Below are 20604 nucleotides of genomic sequence, written 5' to 3'. Positions count from 1 at the left end.
AGATGTTTTTTCCCACTAGTCTGAAAGAAGAAAAGAAACAGCCTTGTCTTAAATCTTTGAGCTCAAACTTCCTCTCCAGTTCAAACAACATTTATTGAAAATAAACAGCAGAAACGACTCATTTTTCTGACGTCACACAGAAGAAGAACATTGAGTGATCAGAAACTCATATTATTCCTGATAAACTCACATGAAAGCTGTTCGTATGCTCATATTATAACAGACATGATTTCTTTAAGCAGATTATTTGAGCGTGAACAGACCTAAAATAAGAAGCAGCTCACTTCAGACACCACAGACAGTTTTCTTTCAGATCTTTGCTTCTCTTTCCTCTCTGTCAGTTTCAGCACACAGTCACACTATCGATTGCTTTCTGCTTCAGAAGATCTATCAAACCTCTGCATGAGCATCACTCACACTTTAGTGGCAAAAACTGTAAAAATAGTATTAGTTAAAGGTGCATGTGTTTCAGCATCCTCTGGGAACGACTCACGCTCGGCGATGGGCACCAGCGGGATGAACTTGCTGAAGACGCTCTTGGCGATGGACGGGCTGTGGACAAAACACGAGTAGTTCCCGCTGTCTGACGCGCGGACGGTGGAGATGTAGAGATTCCCGGTGGTCTGAGACACGAACCGCCGCTTATCCAGAGGGATGAAGTCCGGAAACTCGTTCAGCATCCAGCGGAAGGACAGATCCTCTGCAGGGACAGGAAATGACATCACACACCTGATACAAATGTGTCCGTCTAACGCATCAATGACTGCAGGTCGCCAGTGAAATGGAAACAATTCTATACCTTCTATTGTAAAAATATGTAAATCGATTAAGATAAAAGAAAATGTGTGTGTGCAGAAATAGAAAACTTCTGTTACATGTCTTTGTATGTTAGGGTATGAAAGTATGATAAAAGGTCACTATGGTAACCTGGGAAGTGTGGAGGCGGGGCACACAGAAGCACCGCCCCCTGCCCCTCCTTCACATAGACCGCCTCCCGCTCATCTGTGGAGAACATGTCCAGGTCTAAAACACGGAAACAGAATTTAATTAACTCCACACATCACTTTCACAAACAATAGCAGTAAAACTGCACTGAAGACACTTTTGAGTCATAATTCAGCAGAAAGAGCACAAGCGTCTCTGAAGTCTGACAGCAGAAATTAATATCCGTCAAGCACCGAACAATAACGGCTCTGCGTGTGTGTGTGTGCGTGTGTGTGTGTGTGTGTGTGTGTGAGTGTGTGTGTGTGTGAGTGTGTGTGTGTGTGAGTGTGTGTGAGTGTGTGTGTGTGAGTGTGTGTATGTAAGTCAAGCAGACGTTCAGGGCACTTTAACAGAGCTCTTATAAGAGCATCAGGAGCGACTCACAGCCGAACTGAATGGACGCTCTCTGACTGACCACCGTCCCGAACTCATTACTGGCCACACACGAATAGTTCCCAGCATGCTTGCTCTTGTCTGGGAAGCTGATGACCAGGTTTCCACCCATCAGGCTGTAGTGATCGTCAATGACGATTTCTGTGCTGTTCAGTCTCCACCTGAGAACACACACACACACACACACAATAATGTTCAACTAAATAAAAACATTTCATCAACACAGACTTTGATGTTGGCTTGAGAAAGCCTGACCAGAACGTTTAAAATAGTTTAAAAAGCTTGAAGTTTGAAGGTTTTGTAGGCCATAGTCTATCAGAAAATGTTGTTACCAGTTACTGGCCAGGTTCCTTGAAACTTAAACCCTATAAAAAGTTATATATTTCATCAGTACTGCGTTCAGTAATAATGTTTGCAGCGTGGTAAAGCGTGGTGAACTCTGGGAGTAGGTGTGACCTGTATGTGGCGGGAGGGTTCGCTTGTGTCCTGCAGCTCATGATGATCTTGTCCTCCGGAGACTCTTCCGGGTAAATGGTGTCGACGGGCTGCTCCTCAAACACCGGCCCGAATCCTGACGACTCGTCTGAGACAGCAGGAGGAAATACGGTCAAACTCAAAGAATCATAATCACGTGAGATCATAAAAACACATGAAACGAGAGTCAGGGAAACACACATAATTAAAAACAACAAGGCCAAGGACCAATATAAAAATAGATTTATATAAATAAATAAATAAATGTAAAAACAGTGCTGTCAAATCAATTAATCTACCATAAAAATGTGTATATATATATATATATATATGTGTGTTACAAACTTTTATGTTAGATATGATTAATCATGATTAGACAGCACTAAAATATATTTTAAATATAAATATATATGTGAATATAAGTATAATATGTGAAATTATATCATTACTATGGAATTGTGTACGAGGACTGAAAGTATTATTATGATCAGTTTTCACAACACATGAACAGATACATTAGAAAAATTACATAATTAAGCATTATAAACCTAATTAACCTAATTGACCGGATCAGGAGGATATTATTAGTTAATATTATTTTCTTTCTGTAACATCAGAAGAAAAGTACATTTCAGAGACAGAGAAACATTATGAAGATGATTTTCTTAACTTGCACTGATAAATTATGCATAATAATGTGCGTTAAGAAAGTCCAGCGAGTCCATCTTGACCCCATGTTGACGGTCAGTCATTTCCGGCTCCATTAGTGCATTAGAGACACAACGAGTCTGACGCCACCGCGATTAATGACGATGATTAACTCACGAACAGTTTGTTTTTCAACTGTTGATTATTTTAAAACTTGTCTGAAATAAGTTGAAATAATGTGGGCTGACGGCTTCAACCAAAGCATATACCATCGATTATCATCCTCGTAGCTCACAGTAATGCTGTCTTTAAAAGTTCATCAATTATTGCTAAAAAACAGTTCCACTATGGAGGAAATCAATAGAGTTTCTACTTCCGGAGGCGACTGTTGTGCTCACGATCCTCTCTCATTCATCATATGCATATTTTGAGAGCTTGATGTTAATTGCATTATTCAGGTCACTTTGGAATGTAAGTCGCGGCACATTTGAGATGATAAAACATGACTTATATTCTGGAAACTTTGGTAAATGCTGTCCTCTGGATGTAAGTGATTCAGTAAGCGTATCCGGACAGACAGCGCCAGTTTGAGAGGATTGAACTGAAGCTCTTCTGATGATCTTTCAGGAATCTGCGCTGGTCTAATCAGATATGAATTATTCATGAGCGGGGAGTGTAATCTTCAGTTCACTCATGATTTGATGTTAATAACTCAACAAGGCGTCAGACGGGTCGGTTCCTGATCTAAACACACGTGTAAAACAGCCCTGATTATCATACAGAATGACAAAAAACATGGTCAGACTCATAAAAACAAAGAAAAAAATGCATTTATTAAAGAAACTAAAGCATATTCTTATGAACATTATTTTTCATTTTTTAATGCAAATTAAGCCACCCCTGTCCCAATTTGAATTTCTATTTGAATGGAGTACCAACTAATCCATGATGTATGATTACTATACAATTTAAAACAAAATATGCAAATAAAAACGAATTCACAATATTAACTATGTTATCATATCAGTGCTGCTAGAGTATTACAGCGGTTTGACTGACGCTCCGGCTCTGTGTGTTCTGTAAACCGCATGCAGTCGCGCGGATGAAACGCACAGAGATCAAAGTCTCTCCAGGAATCACTAAACGTCTGGCAGAGCACGCAGGCTCCCGAGGCTCTGATGGTGAACGGGTGGAGGCGGTCAGGCTGTGGAAATGGAAATGACATAGGCGTCTGTTTAATCTCCTGCTCCCCCACAATGCCCTGCTTCTTTATTAGAGCTGTGAATCACTGTGACGTCCGTGAGATCTTCTCTGAACACAGAGCCGGTTCGTCTCTCAGACGCACCACAATGTCCTAACGTCTCACAGCGTGTCCTAACCAGGACACAATAGCTTTCCAGCAACAAGCCGCTGTCTAAACATAACAGGTAATGTGACTGATATCATATTTTGGGATGACGTCGAACTGCAATAAACCTCAGTAAATCAACAAATTAACAGTTCTTTAAGATGAACGGTTGAACTCACCTCCAAAGACTCCTGCGAAATCAGCACGTACTGAGCAGACTGAAACACAAACACAAAACACCATCAGAAACACACAATCTTTACATGTTCGGTGAGATTTATTTTTAAAACGAATCAGACTCAAAAACATCCAGGAATGATTTTAATTCTTTAATTCTTCTTATGAGACGCATGTGAACGTCACCACAAAAGAGTAAAGTATGTTTGTGCATATTTATACAGTAAAACACATGAGGAATGACAATCATAGATCTTTAAGAATGATTAAAGCATCCATATTATCCTGGATTATAGCAAAATCATAATCATATTTTAGTCAATACTGAGGTCAAGATTATGCACTGACTTTTAGAAACATGCATTTCTTGAAATTTAAAAAAAAAGTTGATTTAATTGAACTTTAAATATAATTAAACTGGAAAACAAATTAAAATAAAGAATCCGGCACAATAATCACTTTATCTCCATTATCTTGTTTTCATTATGGTTGGAAGCCCGAATCCTAATTGAGCATCAAGTCTGATTAAGCGTGAGCCGTGGTTCAGATCCTCTCTGTGTCTGTTTATAAAGCAGTGACCGCTGATGTGTGTGAGATAACGGCTGATCGGAGCGCTGATGTCCTCTGATCACTGACCGTCTGCAGTAACACAGGACGACAGCAGGACACTTATCTGATACCGCAGGTTTCAGTCAAATACTCACAGCGAGAGGAGGGTTATAGTATTATATACTCACAGCTAGAGGAAGGTTATAGTATTATATACTCACAGCTAGAGGAAGGTTATAGTATTATATACTCACAGCAAGAGGAAGGTTATAGTATTATATACTCACAGCGAGAGGAAGGTTATAGTATTATCATATACTCACAGCGAGAGGAAGGTTATAGTATTGTCGTAAACTCACAGCGAGAGGAAGGTTATAGTATTATATACTCACAGCTAGAGGAAGGTTATAGTATTATATACTCACAGCAAGAGGAAGGTTATAGTATTATATACTCACAGCGAGAGGAAGGTTATAGTATTATCATATACTCACAGCGAGAGGAAGGTTATAGTATTATCATATACTCACAGCGAGAGGAAGGTTATAGTATTGTCGTAAACTCACAGCGAGAGGAAGGTTATAGTATTATATACTCACAGCGAGAGGAAGGTTATAGTATTATCATATACTCACAGCGAGAGGAAGGTTATAGTATTATATACTCACAGTGAGAGGAAGGTTATAGTATTATATACTCACAGCTAGAGGAAGGTTATAGTATTATCATATACTCACAGCGAGAGGAAGGTTATAGTATTGTCGTAAACTCACAGCGAGAGGAAGGTTATAGTATTATATACTCACAGCGAGAGGAAGGTTATAGTATTATATACTCACAGTGAGAGGAAGGTTATAGTATTATATACTCACAGCGAGAGGAAGGTTATAGTATTATATACTCACAGCGAGAGGAAGGTTATAGTATCATATACTCACAGCGAGAGGAAGGTTATAGTATTATATACTCACAGCTAGAGGAAGGTTATAGTATTATCATATTATCATATACTCACAGCGAGAGGAAGGTTATAGTATTATATACTCACAGCGAGAGGAAGGTTATAGTATCATATACTCACAGCGAGAGGAAGGTTATAGTATTATATACTCACAGCGAGAGGAAGGTTATAGTATCATATACTCACAGCGAGAGGAAGGTTATAGTATTATATACTCACAGCGAGAGGAAGGTTATAGTATCATATACTCACAGCGAGAGGAAGGTTATAGTATTATATACTCACAGCGAGAGGAAGGTTATAGTATTATATACTCACAGCTAGAGGAAGGTTATAGTATCATATACTCACAGCGAGAGGAAGGTTATAGTATTATATACTCACAGCTAGAGGAAGGTTATAGTATTATCATATTATCATATACTCACAGCGAGAGGAAGGTTATAGTATTATATACTCACAGCTAGAGGAAGGTTATAGTATTATCATATTATCATATACTCACAGCGAGAGGAAGGTTATAGTATTATATACTCACAGCGAGAGGAAGGTTATAGTATTATCATATTATCATATACTCACAGCGAGAGGAAGGTTATAGTATTATATACTCACAGCGAGAGGAAGGTTATAGTATCATATACTCACAGCGAGAGGAAGGTTATAGTATCATATACTCACAGCGAGAGGAAGGTTATAGTATTATATACTCACAGCTAGAGGAAGGTTATAGTATTATCATATTATCATATACTCACAGCGAGAGGAAGGTTATAGTATTATATACTCACAGCGAGAGGAAGGTTATAGTATTATATACTCACAGCGAGAGCGGAGCGAGGCGGCGATCAGCAGCACGAGGGCCGCGTGGCTCATGGCTCCAGGGATCATGGCTTACAGTAGATCTTCAGACATCAGGAGCTGCTGGGATTCCCTGAGGAGGGAAACACGGATAATGAGACTAACAGACACGTCTGATATACAGCAGATTCCTGACCAGCAATCTTTCAGATGCCACAGATCCTCAAATGTGCTCATCCTAGAACTGAAACAGCAGCTATATATTTCCACAGACCCGTTTGAAAACCGCTGATCTAAACTAAAGCCTTAACCAGACTGACTTCACACCGGTTAGTAGCTCAACTTATCAACCACCCAAACCAGCGTGGAGCAAATAATAACCAGTATTATGGGACATTTCAGCAGGAGATGGTCACATGATCATGATAATCAGCTGTTTAATATTCAAATCTCCTCACAATGACACACACAAGCTGCTTTCAATGGGGATTTGCACATGAACTGAATGAAAAGGAAATTATGAGCGAGAAGAACAGAGAGAGAGTCACACTTGATCTCGTTTATATCTCGACCGTTTCTCCTACAGACATGAGATTAAACTCCTGATGATCTCACATGTCTCATATAGAGATCTCAATAATGTCTCACTCGCTCTCAGTATCATGAAGACGCAAACAGATCAGCGCCAGAATCCGTTTACTGGAACAAACTCAAACAGAGATGTACTGTGGAATCTACAGAGAATACCATGGTACATAGTTGATGTGGTAATGTAATATCAGTAAATGACATCATACTATTGATTGTTTATGCACAAACACGCATCCATCACTGGCTCCGGAATCATCACATGTTTCCACATTATTCCAGCGGATTGTTCCTGCTTTCCTGCTGGAGTCACTGATGATTGCATTAGAGGCGGATGGAGATCTGTGCACTGACAACACACACACACACACACACACACACACACACACGCACACACAGAACAAAATGCAGCTGCCCAGATTCTTCTCATACACACACCAATTATTCCATCATAATTAACTTGCCCTCGTGTCACTTAAATCTGCTTGACTTTCTTTCTTCTGATGAAAAACATTTGGAACCAGACAACACTGAACCTCACTGACATTCATTTGTATGGACAAAAACACACAGAGACATTCAGTATCTTCTCCTTTCCTCGTATGTTTTTTAAAGAGTCTCTTCTGCTCACCAAGGCTGCATTTGTTTGATCAAAAATACAGTAAAGTTCTGAAATATTATTCCAGTGTAAATCAGCTGTTTTCTATGTGAATATATAGTAAAGTATAATTTATTTCTGTGATCAAAGCTGAATTTTCAGCATCATTACTCCAGTCTTCAGTGTCACATGATCCTTCAGAAATCATTCTGATATGATGATTTGATGCTCAAGAAACATTTATGATTATTATCAATGTTGAAAACAGTTGTGCTGCTTCAGATTTTTGTGGAAATATTTTATTGTCAAACATTTTATTGTTTCAGGATTCTTTGATGAATAGAAAGTTCAAAAGAACAATGCATTTATTTGAAATAGAATCTTTTGTAACATTATAATGTAACTTTCGCTCAGTTTAATGCACTTTAATGACGTGAACACTAACTCGAGGCTCATAAACGCTCTTCTCCAGACGTCACTGACTCACAGCAGAAACTGAGCGACCTTCGTCTGGAGCTCAATGTTGTTTGCGTGTTGATTCAGCGTGTTTAAGTGCTTTGTGTTCAAACTCGGCTGAATAACCAACCAATTTCAGCTGGAATAATAACACCATTGAACCGACAGGAACCAGCAGATCAATGAGAAATGCTTAGCTGAGGAAAACACACCAATACATGAGGTCAGGAATTATTATCGGTCACAGCAGCACTTGATCACACACACACACGAGACCACAGACAATCAGCGCTGGACGCGACATCTTCATGCAGATCATCACGTCACCGTCACAGAATAGACACATTCATGATTCTTCCAGACAGACGTGCTAATGTTGATCATTTACTGCTGTACACACGGGGATCATGATAAGAAACAGTCGTGAAAGTGTCTCTCTTTAAGTGCCTTTTATTTGATTCATATTTTTAGAAACAAACTTTTAAGAAGTGCACTAATTTTCACGAGGGAATTCTCATGTTAGACTGACTCAACTTCAACCACAAAGATTGATGTGATCATGATCTGCACAAACTCTGCATGTATATCTCCACATTCACATGCTCTTCATGTTCACCAAAGCACAGTAACACCCTGAACAGCATCATCATTCACGTCTGCTGTCCCATGAGGCCACAGAATCACTTACAGCTCAGTCCTCTGTAAAAGCGTGTGCGCTGCCAACCGTCCCAAATCCTCCCGCGCTCATTGTCTCCTGAACAAACGCCGGAGCGGGACGGAGCTCTATCTGAGATCAGGAGAGATCCGATTAACTCCAGGGACGCTGCTGAAGGAGAAACCCTGCTGTGAGCGGCGGGATTCAATCTCCCCGTCCTCCACGGCTCACGCTAATGACGTGTTCACCAGCACACGCACAGCTCCGGCACTCACATGCATGATGGGTAAAACACATAGTTGGGCGTTGATCAGGCCGCTTGCAACATCAAGGTCACGGGTTCGATTCCCAGGGAAGGCATGAACTAACAGCGTGTCCTAGTTCCTGCTCAAACTGAGCCATTAGTCTGTGAGTTTGGGGCGTTTTGCTGTATTGTGTTCAGCGTCTTTCAGAGAGCTGCAGATTTGGGTCACGGCTTTCACCGGCACTCTGAACGAACAGACGAAACATCACCGGATCATCCAGGATCGCTCCAGGTGAATATTAACACATCAGACATCAAATACATCAAATCAACCACATCTAGACTATATTAGACATCCAACACAGCGATGCTTCTGTCTAAAGACTCCTAAAGCTCATTCTGAGAAAGCTGGGAATCCTGGGATTTTTGTTTTATTGAGCCAATTTCATCACATTCAGCAGAGCAGAAGACAGAGATCATCATGAAGAGACGCTGGTGTTTGACTTCAAAGCAACATTCCTGCACGATGTTCTCAGAGTCTCTCTCAGAAAGAGCCCTTCTGCTCAGACGCCAGCGTTCGTGTCGCGTACAGTGCGTTATTGTGCATCACGTACATTACTGTGAATCCAGACCAAAACATGACATTAAATGAGCTCTGACATTTCATCAGCACACAAGGTCAAGGAGACACACACACACACACACACACTTTTTGTCTTTGAACAACCAGGATTCTTGGAAAACCTTAGTGTCATTTCTAGACTTGGAAAAGTCCTTGATGTTGTAATGTAATCCAAACTCGTTACTCTTACACACTCTTTACTTTGACACGTTCGTTACTCTGACACACTCGATAATCTGAGACATTCGATACCATTACTCCAACACACTCGTTACTCTGACACGTTTGTTACCATTACTCTGGCACACTCGTTACTTTGACACTCATTACTCTGAGACATTCGTTACTATTATTCTGACACACTTGTTACTCTGACACGTTCGTTACCATTACTCTAAAACTCTTTTTACTTTTGTTACTCTGAAACACTTGTTACTCTGACATACTCGTTACTCTGAGACATTTGATACCATTACTCCAACACACTCGTTACTCTGACACATTCGTTACCATTACTCTAAAACACTTGTTACTTTTGTTACTCTGAAACACTTGTTACTCTGACATACTCGTTACTCTGAGACATTCGTTACCATTACTCTGACACACTCATTACTCATTACACACTTGTTACCATTACTCTGACACACTTGTTACTCTGACACATTCGTTACTCTGACACACTTGTTACCATTACTCTAAAACACTTGTTACTCTTGTTACTCTGACACTCGTTACTCTGACACACTTGTTACTCTGAGACATTCATTACTGTTACTCTGACACACTTGTTACTCTGAGACATTCATTACTGTTACTCTGACACACTTGTTACCATTACTCTAAAACACTTTGTTACTCTTGTTACTCTGACACACTTGTTACCATTACTCTAAAACACTTTGTTACTCGTTACTCTGACACACTTGTTACTCTGACACTTGTTACTGTTACTCTGACACACTTGTTACTCTGACACTTGTTACTGTTACTCTGACACACTTGTTACTCTGACACACTTGTTACCATTACTCTAAAACACTTTGTTACTCTTGTTACTCTGACACACTCGTTACTCTAACACACTTGTTACTCTGACATTCGTTACCATTACTCTGACACATTCGTTACTCTGACACACTTGTTACCATTACTCTAAAACACTTTGTTACTCTTGTTACTCTGACACACTTGTTACTCTGACACTTGTTACTGTTACTCTGACACACTCGTTACTCTGACACACTTGTTACTCTGACATCCATTACCATTACTCTGACACATTCGTTACTCTGACACACTTGTTACCATTACTCTAAAACACTTTGTTACTCTTGTTACTCTGACACACTTGTTACCATTACTCTAAAACACTTTGTTACTCTTGTTACTCTGACACACTCGTTACTCTGACAAACTCATTTCTCTGACACACTTGTTACTTTGACACTTGTTACTCTGAGACATTCATTACCATTACTCTGACACACTCATTACTGTTACTCTGACACACTCAATATTTTGAAACACTAGTTACTTTGTCACATGATAATTTGACACTCATTACTCTGGCACACTCGTTACTCTGACACGTTCCTTACCATTACTCTGACAAACTCATTACTCTAAAACACTTGTTTACTTTGACACACACGTTAATTTAACACACTCGTTACTCTGACACACTTGTTATTTTGAGCACTGTCTATAAAGCAGCTTTGAAATAATATGCATTGTGAAAAGTGCTTTAGAAATAAACTTATCGAATCAGGCAGTTGAGATTTGCCATATAGTATATTGTTTTACGTGATTGTAATTGTATGTATTTAGGAGAATTATATATCCAACTTTATGTAAAGGCTCATCATGAGACTCTCTAGCAGACAAACACAGGTTTACAGACACACACGCGTGTCTTCAGCTGGTGTTGGTCGCAGAGCGAGAGTGTCAGACATGGTGAAGTGTGTCCTCCAGGAATCAAGCATCATCTCAACAATGAGCCACTCTTCAGGCCGCCGTGACTGTCACTGCCGTCTAATACAGACAGATGCGCTACTGTACGGCAGAAAGAGTCATTCACCCATCCAGACTTCATGAATCTGAACAAAAACTCATCTGAGATTAAATGAGTCTTTATTGCCTGGTTTCACAGACAGAGCTTAGATTAAGCCAGGAGTAGATCTTAGTTAAATTACGATTTACAAATGTGCCATAGCAAAAAAACATTATGTGTCTGATCTCAGTTTGAAACAACAGAGAGATGAATGAAGAGTTCGGCTACGGCAGACTCGACATCAGAAACATGAGAGCGTCTCCATATGTTCTACAGAACGACGGGTTTGAATTGGACCATGAGAACCGATAAAGAGCCACGAACGCTCTGAAATCACACAAACACGCCACAGACGGTAAGAAGTTCACTAGGAAGCCCACTTCAGAGCGACAGGAACGCTGTAAACAATCCGTACAGACATCTGCTTTAGAAACGAGCTTCTGTCGTGAGCGCAGAGGAAACCAGCCGTCTGACTGATGCATTCTGGGTGTTTCTTCTGTGCTGTTGCTTCTTAATCTGCTCAGTGATTAATTAAACTATAGATTAGTGTCTATTAAACAAGATTCCCAGAGGGACGGAGCGAATAAACACAGAACACAGAGTAAAAAGCTTCAAATAAGACAGATATCAATCAGATCTACACAAGCATGTTCCTGCACACGTTCAGCAAAGATAATCACAACATGCAACGTCACGAATAATCAAATAATGAGGTTCATCGGCGAGTCTCGCATTCAACAGCAGTATTTTACATTGATTTCCTCCAGATACAGAGTTTAAGCTGTGAACCAACCAACTAAACAAAAGAAGCATTATATGTTGCTGTTCAATCTTAACTTCTCTATTGACAGTTGAGTGTGAGAACGATCTCTTCCAAACGCAGAGAGAGGAAGATCAGCGCGAGTCTGAAGACTTACATTCACAAACACTGATGATTGAATCTGATGAACCTCTAGACTGAAGAACCTCATCACCGTCGGCTACAAACACAGATATAGAGTCTTTATATAACGCCCTGATCTGTGGGTAAACATGTGTCCAGCCCACACATCCGCTGGCTCCACGTCAGCTCATCTGAATCTTTCACAGTCAGATCATCATCATCAAACTCACAACATCAGTTAGTGTCGGTGAAGCCAGTTTCACTGTAGCAGCGATTCCTGTATTCATTCTGTTCTGTAAGAGACCATAGTAAACATGAAGCGCCCTATACAGATAACAGCGTGTTCAGCGCACAAAACTCTCTCACAAATATATATATATAGTTGATTGAACTATTTTTCACTTTGCAATGCATACTGGGATTCCTGTCTTCCTGAATGCAGTGCTGCAGCAGGATTGACGCTGCCTACGTTCTGGAACAACAGGAACATGCAGATGAAGAACTGAAACGCTGCCTACATACACACATCACAGTCTTTATGACTAGCTGAATATAACAACAAGAAGTCTATGAAATGACCCTTATTTAGTCCCGCATTTTAAAAAATGTGTGTGTGAGTGAGTGTGTGTATGAGTTTGAGTGTGTGTGTGTGTGTGTGTGAGTGTGTGTGTGTGTGTGTGAGTGTGTGTGTGTGTGTGTGTGAGTGTGTGTGTGTGTGTGTGTGTGAGTGTGTGTGTGAGTGTGTGTGTGTGTGTGTGTGTGTGTGTGTGTGTGTGTGTGTGTGTGAGTGTGTGTGTGAGTGTGTGTTCTTGGCTGTGTCGGACACTTCTGACGAGCACATTGATGTGAGGTCATTAGTATTCGTGAAGCAGCAGGTCTCTGTGTCGTTCTGGATCTGCTCAGGTTTTCAAGAATCAGTCTTACAGCAGAAATAGGAACGAGAGCGTGACTCAGGCACCGGCCAGATCACATACACACACACACTCACACACACACACACTCACACACACACACACACACTCACACACACACACACACAGTGTTGGACACACTCAGGGCAACAGGAATGATTTCCCTAAGAATAAAGAGCGCAGATGAAAGTTCCCAGCAGAATCTCAGGTCATGAAGCGGTTCTGATTCATGTTAGTTAATGTCATTAATTCTCCAGTGTGAACTCCATTAATCAGTCCCTCCAGGATATTCGGATTCTGCGATCACTGAATTTATCACAAAATCAAGCAAACTCTGCAATAGTTCTTGCATTTTTTCTTAATTGCGGCAGATTTGTGTTAGACATCTCAACATCATTCAGTCGGCTCATGTGAGTGGCTCACAGCGGCTGCTCGGACCAATAACAGACAACACGACAGGAGTTCAGAGCAGCGGGCCGATCCCGATCACACAACCACATCATTATTACACAACGCTGGGAAGAAAACGCTTGAATTCACCACAGAATTAATAACATCTCTGTGAAATCTTGTGAGAAGCACTCAAATGTGTTGCAGATTTCTCTGGTAATCCACAGATATCAGATCAAACAGTGCTGATGTGGAAACCGTGGTTTATTATATGTGGTTTAACTGAGAATTTCACAGCGCTGTGTAATCTGGAAACCATCATGAGACACGTACCATGAACACAAATGTTATGCAACCCACACAACATTTCCCAGCACTTCAAAGCTATAAATGCCCAAATTTAATGTGATTTTTAATGTGCAAATGTCCAAAACATTATTTGTTCATCCTTCATATTTTGTCCCATTTGTAAAACTAAAAGTTTCACGATGTAAAAAATAAAAAAAGACGATGGATTACCACTGTAGCTGCAGAGGAGCACTTATTGTCTTATTAGCCATTTCCACACCCTAGTATATATTTTTAATATTTATTAAATATAATAATAACATAAAAGTTAATATTATCTGGCATCTCGACTCAAGCTCAGTGCTTTTCTATCAGTATAATCACCTCAGAACTTCACGGCGCCGGCGCCACTGCCTCAAATGTTAGTCCGGAGCTCTGCAGTGGCGCTCGGGGTCAGAAAATAATAACTATGGTGTCTGGGGTATATTTTCACTGCAAAACAACAAGAGATGCTGCAAATATTGCTGTAAATTCAGTCATTTTAGGCTGCAAAAATCAGAAAAAAGATGATGTAATGTGACGTGATTCTTTGTATGCTGTTTCAAAGAAAATCTGAGAGCTTTACAGAAAATTATGTTAATGTTTATAATATCTTAATATCTTTATGCGTTATGGTTGCATTAATCAAATGAGATCTGGACAATAATATAGTCAATCAATTGGAAATGTAATCAATTAAATTCATAAAACTTGTACAATTTAATCAATCTTTTAAAATGTAATCAAATAAAAATATATCTGAGTTGCTCTTTTGTCAAATAAAGTGATTTTCAGGTATTTTTCTTGAAGTAGTCATTTATCTCTCTGGAGTGGAGGCTGAAGTGTTATTTGAGTGTTTCAGATCTTCAGCATGTCAGATGAGGGTGAACCGAGCTTCCTTCCTCTGTTATTCCACCATCAATACTGATCAATAGCCTTAATGATCCAGAGACACATTCATGACAATCAGCTGATGGACTGTGAACTCAATTCAAATATGGTTTCTCTGAGCGAATGAATATCATCACTCCTGTCCTGCAGTTATGGTACAAACCAGCAAAATAATACAGTAAAACATGAACTAGTAACAGCTTCGATCAGATCACAGAATCAAACGTGCCTCCATCTATAATTCATACTACAGACTTCAGGACCTCAACAAACCAATCCTGAACCACACGGCAGTAAACAGGTGCTCAGGAACACGAACGCTGCGGTTAATGTGCATCAGCGCTGGAGCCGTGTGTGTTCCTGCTCTTCTACAGTAATGGGTTTGAGCTCTTCAGTGCATTTTACACTCTGGAGTCGCAGAGGAAGCCATCGATCCGAGAACAATTTAGCCAGAGAACGCGCTTATCTTCATCTCTCAGAGACTCTTTCACGTGTCCTTGAATCAGAGCAGGTCGAAGAGCAGAAAACAGGCCAGCGGCTTCATCTGAGACGGTCCAACGTACAGAACACCAGCATCCATCATCTCACGAGAGACGCTCAACATAAACCATCACTCGCGTCGCTTCAGCGGTCGGCAGACGACACGTGAAACCCAGCAACGCTCCAGTAACGTTAACAGAACGTTCATTCAGAGTTACCTGGTCATTAATAATGTTCTCAAATCAGTATTTATTCATCATTCATGATCACGTTTGTCTAGTTGGACGTTCATCTAACATATTAAATGTCACTATTTGTTTCAGAACGATCAGAGAACATTCAAAAGTAACGTTTTCATAACGTAATGGGAACGTTTCTTGATGTGTTAGCTGTGAACGTGTGTGTGATCTCGAACTCTTCATTACTGATGATGATGATGAACTGACGTCTGTATCTCACACAGATTCACATCAGCGCAGCGGATCTTTTGTAATCGACTTCTAAATGAGTCTCTGGTCTCCCTCCAGGCCTCCTTCAGCGCTAAAAATACCCAGATGAGCTGCTCTGCGCTTCAGTATCACTGAGAAATTAACCCATTTCCACAGAAGCGCTGCTGCGGCCATCACCTGTTCTGAGATCAGCCTCAACCTGACGCTCCACAAGCCAAACCTGATGAGGAAACACCATCAGATCAATCCTTCTGTCAGAATAAACTCTCTTCATCAGTCTGTCCAGTAACAAACTAACGATAAACACACACACCACGACCTCTGACCTATGATCTGATCATCACTTCCTGATTTGAGAGCAGCATGTTGAAGGAGGGACATGATGAGATACCAGAATATCACTGAACTAACACCCTAGCAACCACACACAACACCCTAGCAACCACACACAACACCCTAGCAACCACACACAACACCCTAGCAACCTGTAGCAATGTGACGGTGAGTTCAGCACAGGCAGGAGCTCTCTCTCACACACACACACACACTGTTCAAAAAACGAAGTCCACAAAACACAGACACACTGAGAGATTTCAGTCTTAAACAGGCTGTTTTTAGTACTGTACCTTTAAGACTTCAATATGCAGAGTAGTCATGTGTCTGAGTACATCTGATTGGCTCAGGTGAGCTGTGGTTACATCTCATCACACACACACACACACACACACACTGTTCAAAAAACACAAACACAGTTTGATCTAATCAGTGTTGTTCTTTGTGTAGTCACACACACACACACACACACACACTTTTCAATTAAACCATGTCAGTGTGTGTGTGAGAGAGTGTGTGTGTGTGTGTGTGTGTGTGTGTGTGTGTGTGTGTGTGTGTGTGTGTCTAACCCTTCCATTCCATTAGTGAGAATCGATCCGGACGCTGGAATCGCTGACTAATCTGCAAGAGCTGTGTGTGTGTGTGTGTGTGTGTGTGTGTGTGTGTGTGTGTGTGTGAGTGTGTTATACATGAAACACTGTCACACACACACAGATTAAACTCTGTTTAAGTGTTTCAACATTATGAGTCTGTGTCCTGATACGTGCCTCAAGGAGAATATTGTGTGTGTGTGTGTGTGTGTGTGTGTGTGTGTGTGTGTGTGTGTGTGTGTGTGTGTGTGTGTGTGTGACAGTAAATGCGCATCGCTTCAGTCCGTCTCCTGCTGCTCATTAAATGCCAGAGCTGTCAATCAAACTCAAGTGGCTTTATTGTCGTGTGGAGCGAGTGATTCACCCCCCCGCTGGACAGTGATTGCACAGATGCATGCTGGGAAGAGCAGTTTCAGGGCTGAGAGGACGAACCTGCACCGTTCACACGCTAAAAACACTGTTACACACAACGTTCTGTCAAAGTTCTTCCAGTAACGTTCATAGAACATTCATTCAAAGTTATTTGATTTTAAAGTTCTTTAAAAATGTATATTATTTATACATCGTTCACGGAACTTTTATTCTGAAATGTTTCAATTTGTCTTACATTAAGACGTAAGATGTAATATCAGTCTCTGGTGTCTCCAGAATGTGTCTGTTAAGTTTCAGCTCAAAATACACCACAGATCATTTATTATAGCTTGTCAAATTTGCAAAAACACGCCGTTTTTGTGTGTGTCCCTTTAAATGCAAATGAGCTGCTGCTCCCGCCCCCTTTCCAGAAGAGGGCGGAGCTTTAACAGCTCAACAACAACAAAGCTGGAGAATCTCACGCAGCCAAAATGACGAAAGTGTTCAGCCTTACATTGTTCAAACCGGAGTCGACACTGATGGAGAGACTCAGGAAGAAGTTACAACTTTTAGACGTTTCTGAATGGTTAGTGGATAAATTGATGTAGTTGCTGTGGAGTTGATTCAACTCATCCACTAGCATGTGCCGTCATGTTCATCTTTTGTGTTGAATTGACCCTCGTTTGGTGTAAAATGACGGCATGACAACAACACTCTACTACAACAACTCTTCCTCTTCTCTAAAGCAGCCCAACATGGCCCCGCCCCCTTTGTTGTGTGTTCTCGGGGGCGGGGTTTATGTAAATTTTAGGGTTTGTGATGTCACTAACCCAGGAAGAAGCTCATTGTAGTCCCTACCAGCCGTTTGTTGTAGTGATTTCTGTGAAAGAAAATATCTCTCTTTGCATTGAACTTTGAGTGTCGTAACTTCACAGATGTTGTTTATGATCAAACAGCAACATTACACACTAACTAAAGTTAAAGAAGTGACATCATAATAACCCCCCCTTTAACTGTTTCTATTTGTTTCAGAACATTCAAAAGTAACGTTCCCATAATGCTTGAAGAATGATACACTGGAACGTTTGTATAACCAAGAAAAAATGTTTTCATTCTGATATTTCTGGTATGGTGTATTACAGACTAAAGCACAGCTGAACACGTGTATCACGCTCAATAATGCCTGTCGGATCACAGTCTCTCTCTCTCCGAGCAACACAACAACATTCCCAATCCCTCCTCTCACCCGTGGAAGAGTCACTGAAGCCAATCTCTGTTCACAGAACTTCTCCAAAGTTTATTTGTGTACTTGGCCTTTTTACATGTTCAGGGGGAGTGGAGCGACTGTCCAATGAGAATATACAATTAAAGATTGTGAAACAGAACAATAACTCTGTATATAGTCAGTTCCCGGCTAAAGGCATCATTCTTCCCGGAACTTTCTATGCTGATTTCCAAGAAACACACAAACAAACAAACAGATGTGTGATGAAGCAAGAACAACTCTTCTTCCTCTCACTCTTTCAGTCTTAAAGAAAACAGGGAGAAATAGAGAAATAGGGAGAAATTCCTTACACACGCAATAACCCTACAGAAGCTCCAGATGATGTTCAGCTCACGCTTGTGTTCCTGACGAGAGACCGGCACACGCAGCTCCGCTCGACACACACGAATCCTGATGAAACGTGAAGAATCTGAGAACATCAGAAGCTCCTGCTTCTGCTCAGTGATTCATTCAGTGATTCATTCAGTGATTCATTCAGTGATTCATTCAGTGATTCATCCTGACTATATAAACCGCGTTCAAGCTCCTGTTACGAGTCGGGAAGTCGTAATTACGACTGAGTCTTTTTTAATTCTACTATGAAGAATAAGGAGTGCATCGGTGTGTTTTTCTTTTTTTAATGCACCTGCTCAATTATAACACTGATTTTCTAAAGCTGCTTTGAATCAATATGTATTATGAACAGCTCTATAGAAATAGAGTTGAATTAATCTCATCTTCCGTCCGTGACTCGAGCGCTGATGAAGCTCCTCCACAGATCGTTCCTCACACATCAGCCGTCCGGAGCAGGGGCTGCTGGGTAAACGGGGTCTAACCCACATTAGATGGAGACGGAGGGACGTCTGCGCCCGAGGGAGACGAGGAGAGTCTCATATCAGAGACAATGACAGGCTGCGCTGCGATTGGTCAGAATTCAGGATCCTTCATGTGGAACAAGATTAACCCACAGAACTGATTCATTCACCACATCTGACACTCCTGACCCGTCCTGATCTGATAGATCAGTAATATTACTCAATACATTAAGTTAGGCAACATCCAAACTGCATATTGTAATTTTAATAAATGCAACTTTTAACAGAGATATTGAAAGGTCATGCTGGGGTCCTGCCATTGGCTGTTGTGTCTGAATAATTCATGAGGGAGATCAGGGAAAGGTTTGGGGCTGTTTTTGATATTTTCATTTATAAATATTTCCATTAATGTCAGCATCACATGACCTACGCATGCATGTGTACAGTGGGGTTACATATGATCATGCTGGGAGAAATATCTCCATACACGCCCTGTATAACCCATAATATATAACCCGTGAATCTCTACACGACAAACCTCACGAACACCGAATCATAACGGTGTGTTCGGACAGAATGATTCATGTAAACATCGGGATCGCTGTCTGACGCTCATGCATGTTTAATATCTCATAAACGATCATCTCGCGCTGCTGGAGCGATGAGACGCGCGCGCAGGTGCGCGTGAAAACAGCGCAGACAGAGATCCGCGCGCGACACAATTAATCAACGCAATTACAGAAATCAAAGCAAAACATCCGTGTTTGTGAAACAGGCGCGCGCGCGTCTGCATTGCGGTACGTGTGTGTGTGTGTGTGTGTGTGTGTGTGTGTGTGTGTCTCAGCATCATCATCATCATCATCATCATCATCCTCCTCCTCATCCTCACCGCACCTCGCATCTCTCCTCGCGCACATTCATGCTTCATCAGTAAACGCGTCGGTCTTACCTGCAGAAGAAGAGACCGACCCGTCCGTTCACCTTCAGCAGACGCTCCCGTTCTGCAGCGCGTCGCCGGGCGGACTGACAGCGCGGGGCTCGAGCGCAGCGCGACGCGTCTCTGCGGAGCACCCGATTGGATGGGTCGCGGTGACGGGCGCGTGAGGGACGCTGATTGGCTGATTCACCTGTCAGCTAATAATACAAGTGTGTTTGTCACGAGCAGCTGATACATGAAAATACACCTGATCTATCCATCATCTATCTATCTATCTATCTATCTATCTATCTATCTATCTATCTATCTATCTATCTATCTATCTATCTATCTATCTATCTATCATGTGTAATATGAAATAAATAAACAAACACAATCCCAGCTAACAGAATGTTCTGGTGAGTTATGAACACACATTCGCTCAGAGTTATG

The 20604-nt window shown here is 41.1% G+C and overlaps 1 protein-coding gene across 2 annotated transcripts in view; it reads right to left on the bottom strand.

The window, feature by feature from the left end:
- The window catches only part of LOC125247138 (contactin-1a-like), a 32897-nt gene extending 12580 nt beyond the window's left edge, over window positions 1-20317 (bottom strand). The window contains exons 1-7 of one of the 2 annotated variants that reach the window (XM_048158341.1): window positions 20185-20317; window positions 6359-6468; window positions 4027-4065; window positions 1834-1960; window positions 1369-1538; window positions 928-1023; window positions 494-700 (exon numbers count right to left, since the gene is read on the bottom strand). In XM_048158341.1, coding sequence (XP_048014298.1) covers window positions 494-700; window positions 928-1023; window positions 1369-1538; window positions 1834-1960; window positions 4027-4065; window positions 6359-6425 — 706 coding nt within the window. In that variant the 5' untranslated portion in view covers window positions 6426-6468; window positions 20185-20317. The remainder of the gene's footprint in view (window positions 1-493; window positions 701-927; window positions 1024-1368; window positions 1539-1833; window positions 1961-4026; window positions 4066-6358; window positions 6469-20184) is intronic. The other variant, XM_048158342.1, reaches the window with a different exon arrangement.
- Between the last annotated feature and the right edge of the window lie 287 nt (window positions 20318-20604).

This window comes from Megalobrama amblycephala, linkage group LG15 (genome assembly GCF_018812025.1).
Source record: "Megalobrama amblycephala isolate DHTTF-2021 linkage group LG15, ASM1881202v1, whole genome shotgun sequence".
In the NCBI taxonomy this organism is placed as follows: domain Eukaryota; kingdom Metazoa; phylum Chordata; class Actinopteri; order Cypriniformes; family Xenocyprididae; genus Megalobrama; species Megalobrama amblycephala.
Note: the sequence above shows the minus strand (reverse complement) of the source record. Positions and strands in the feature narration are given on the sequence as shown.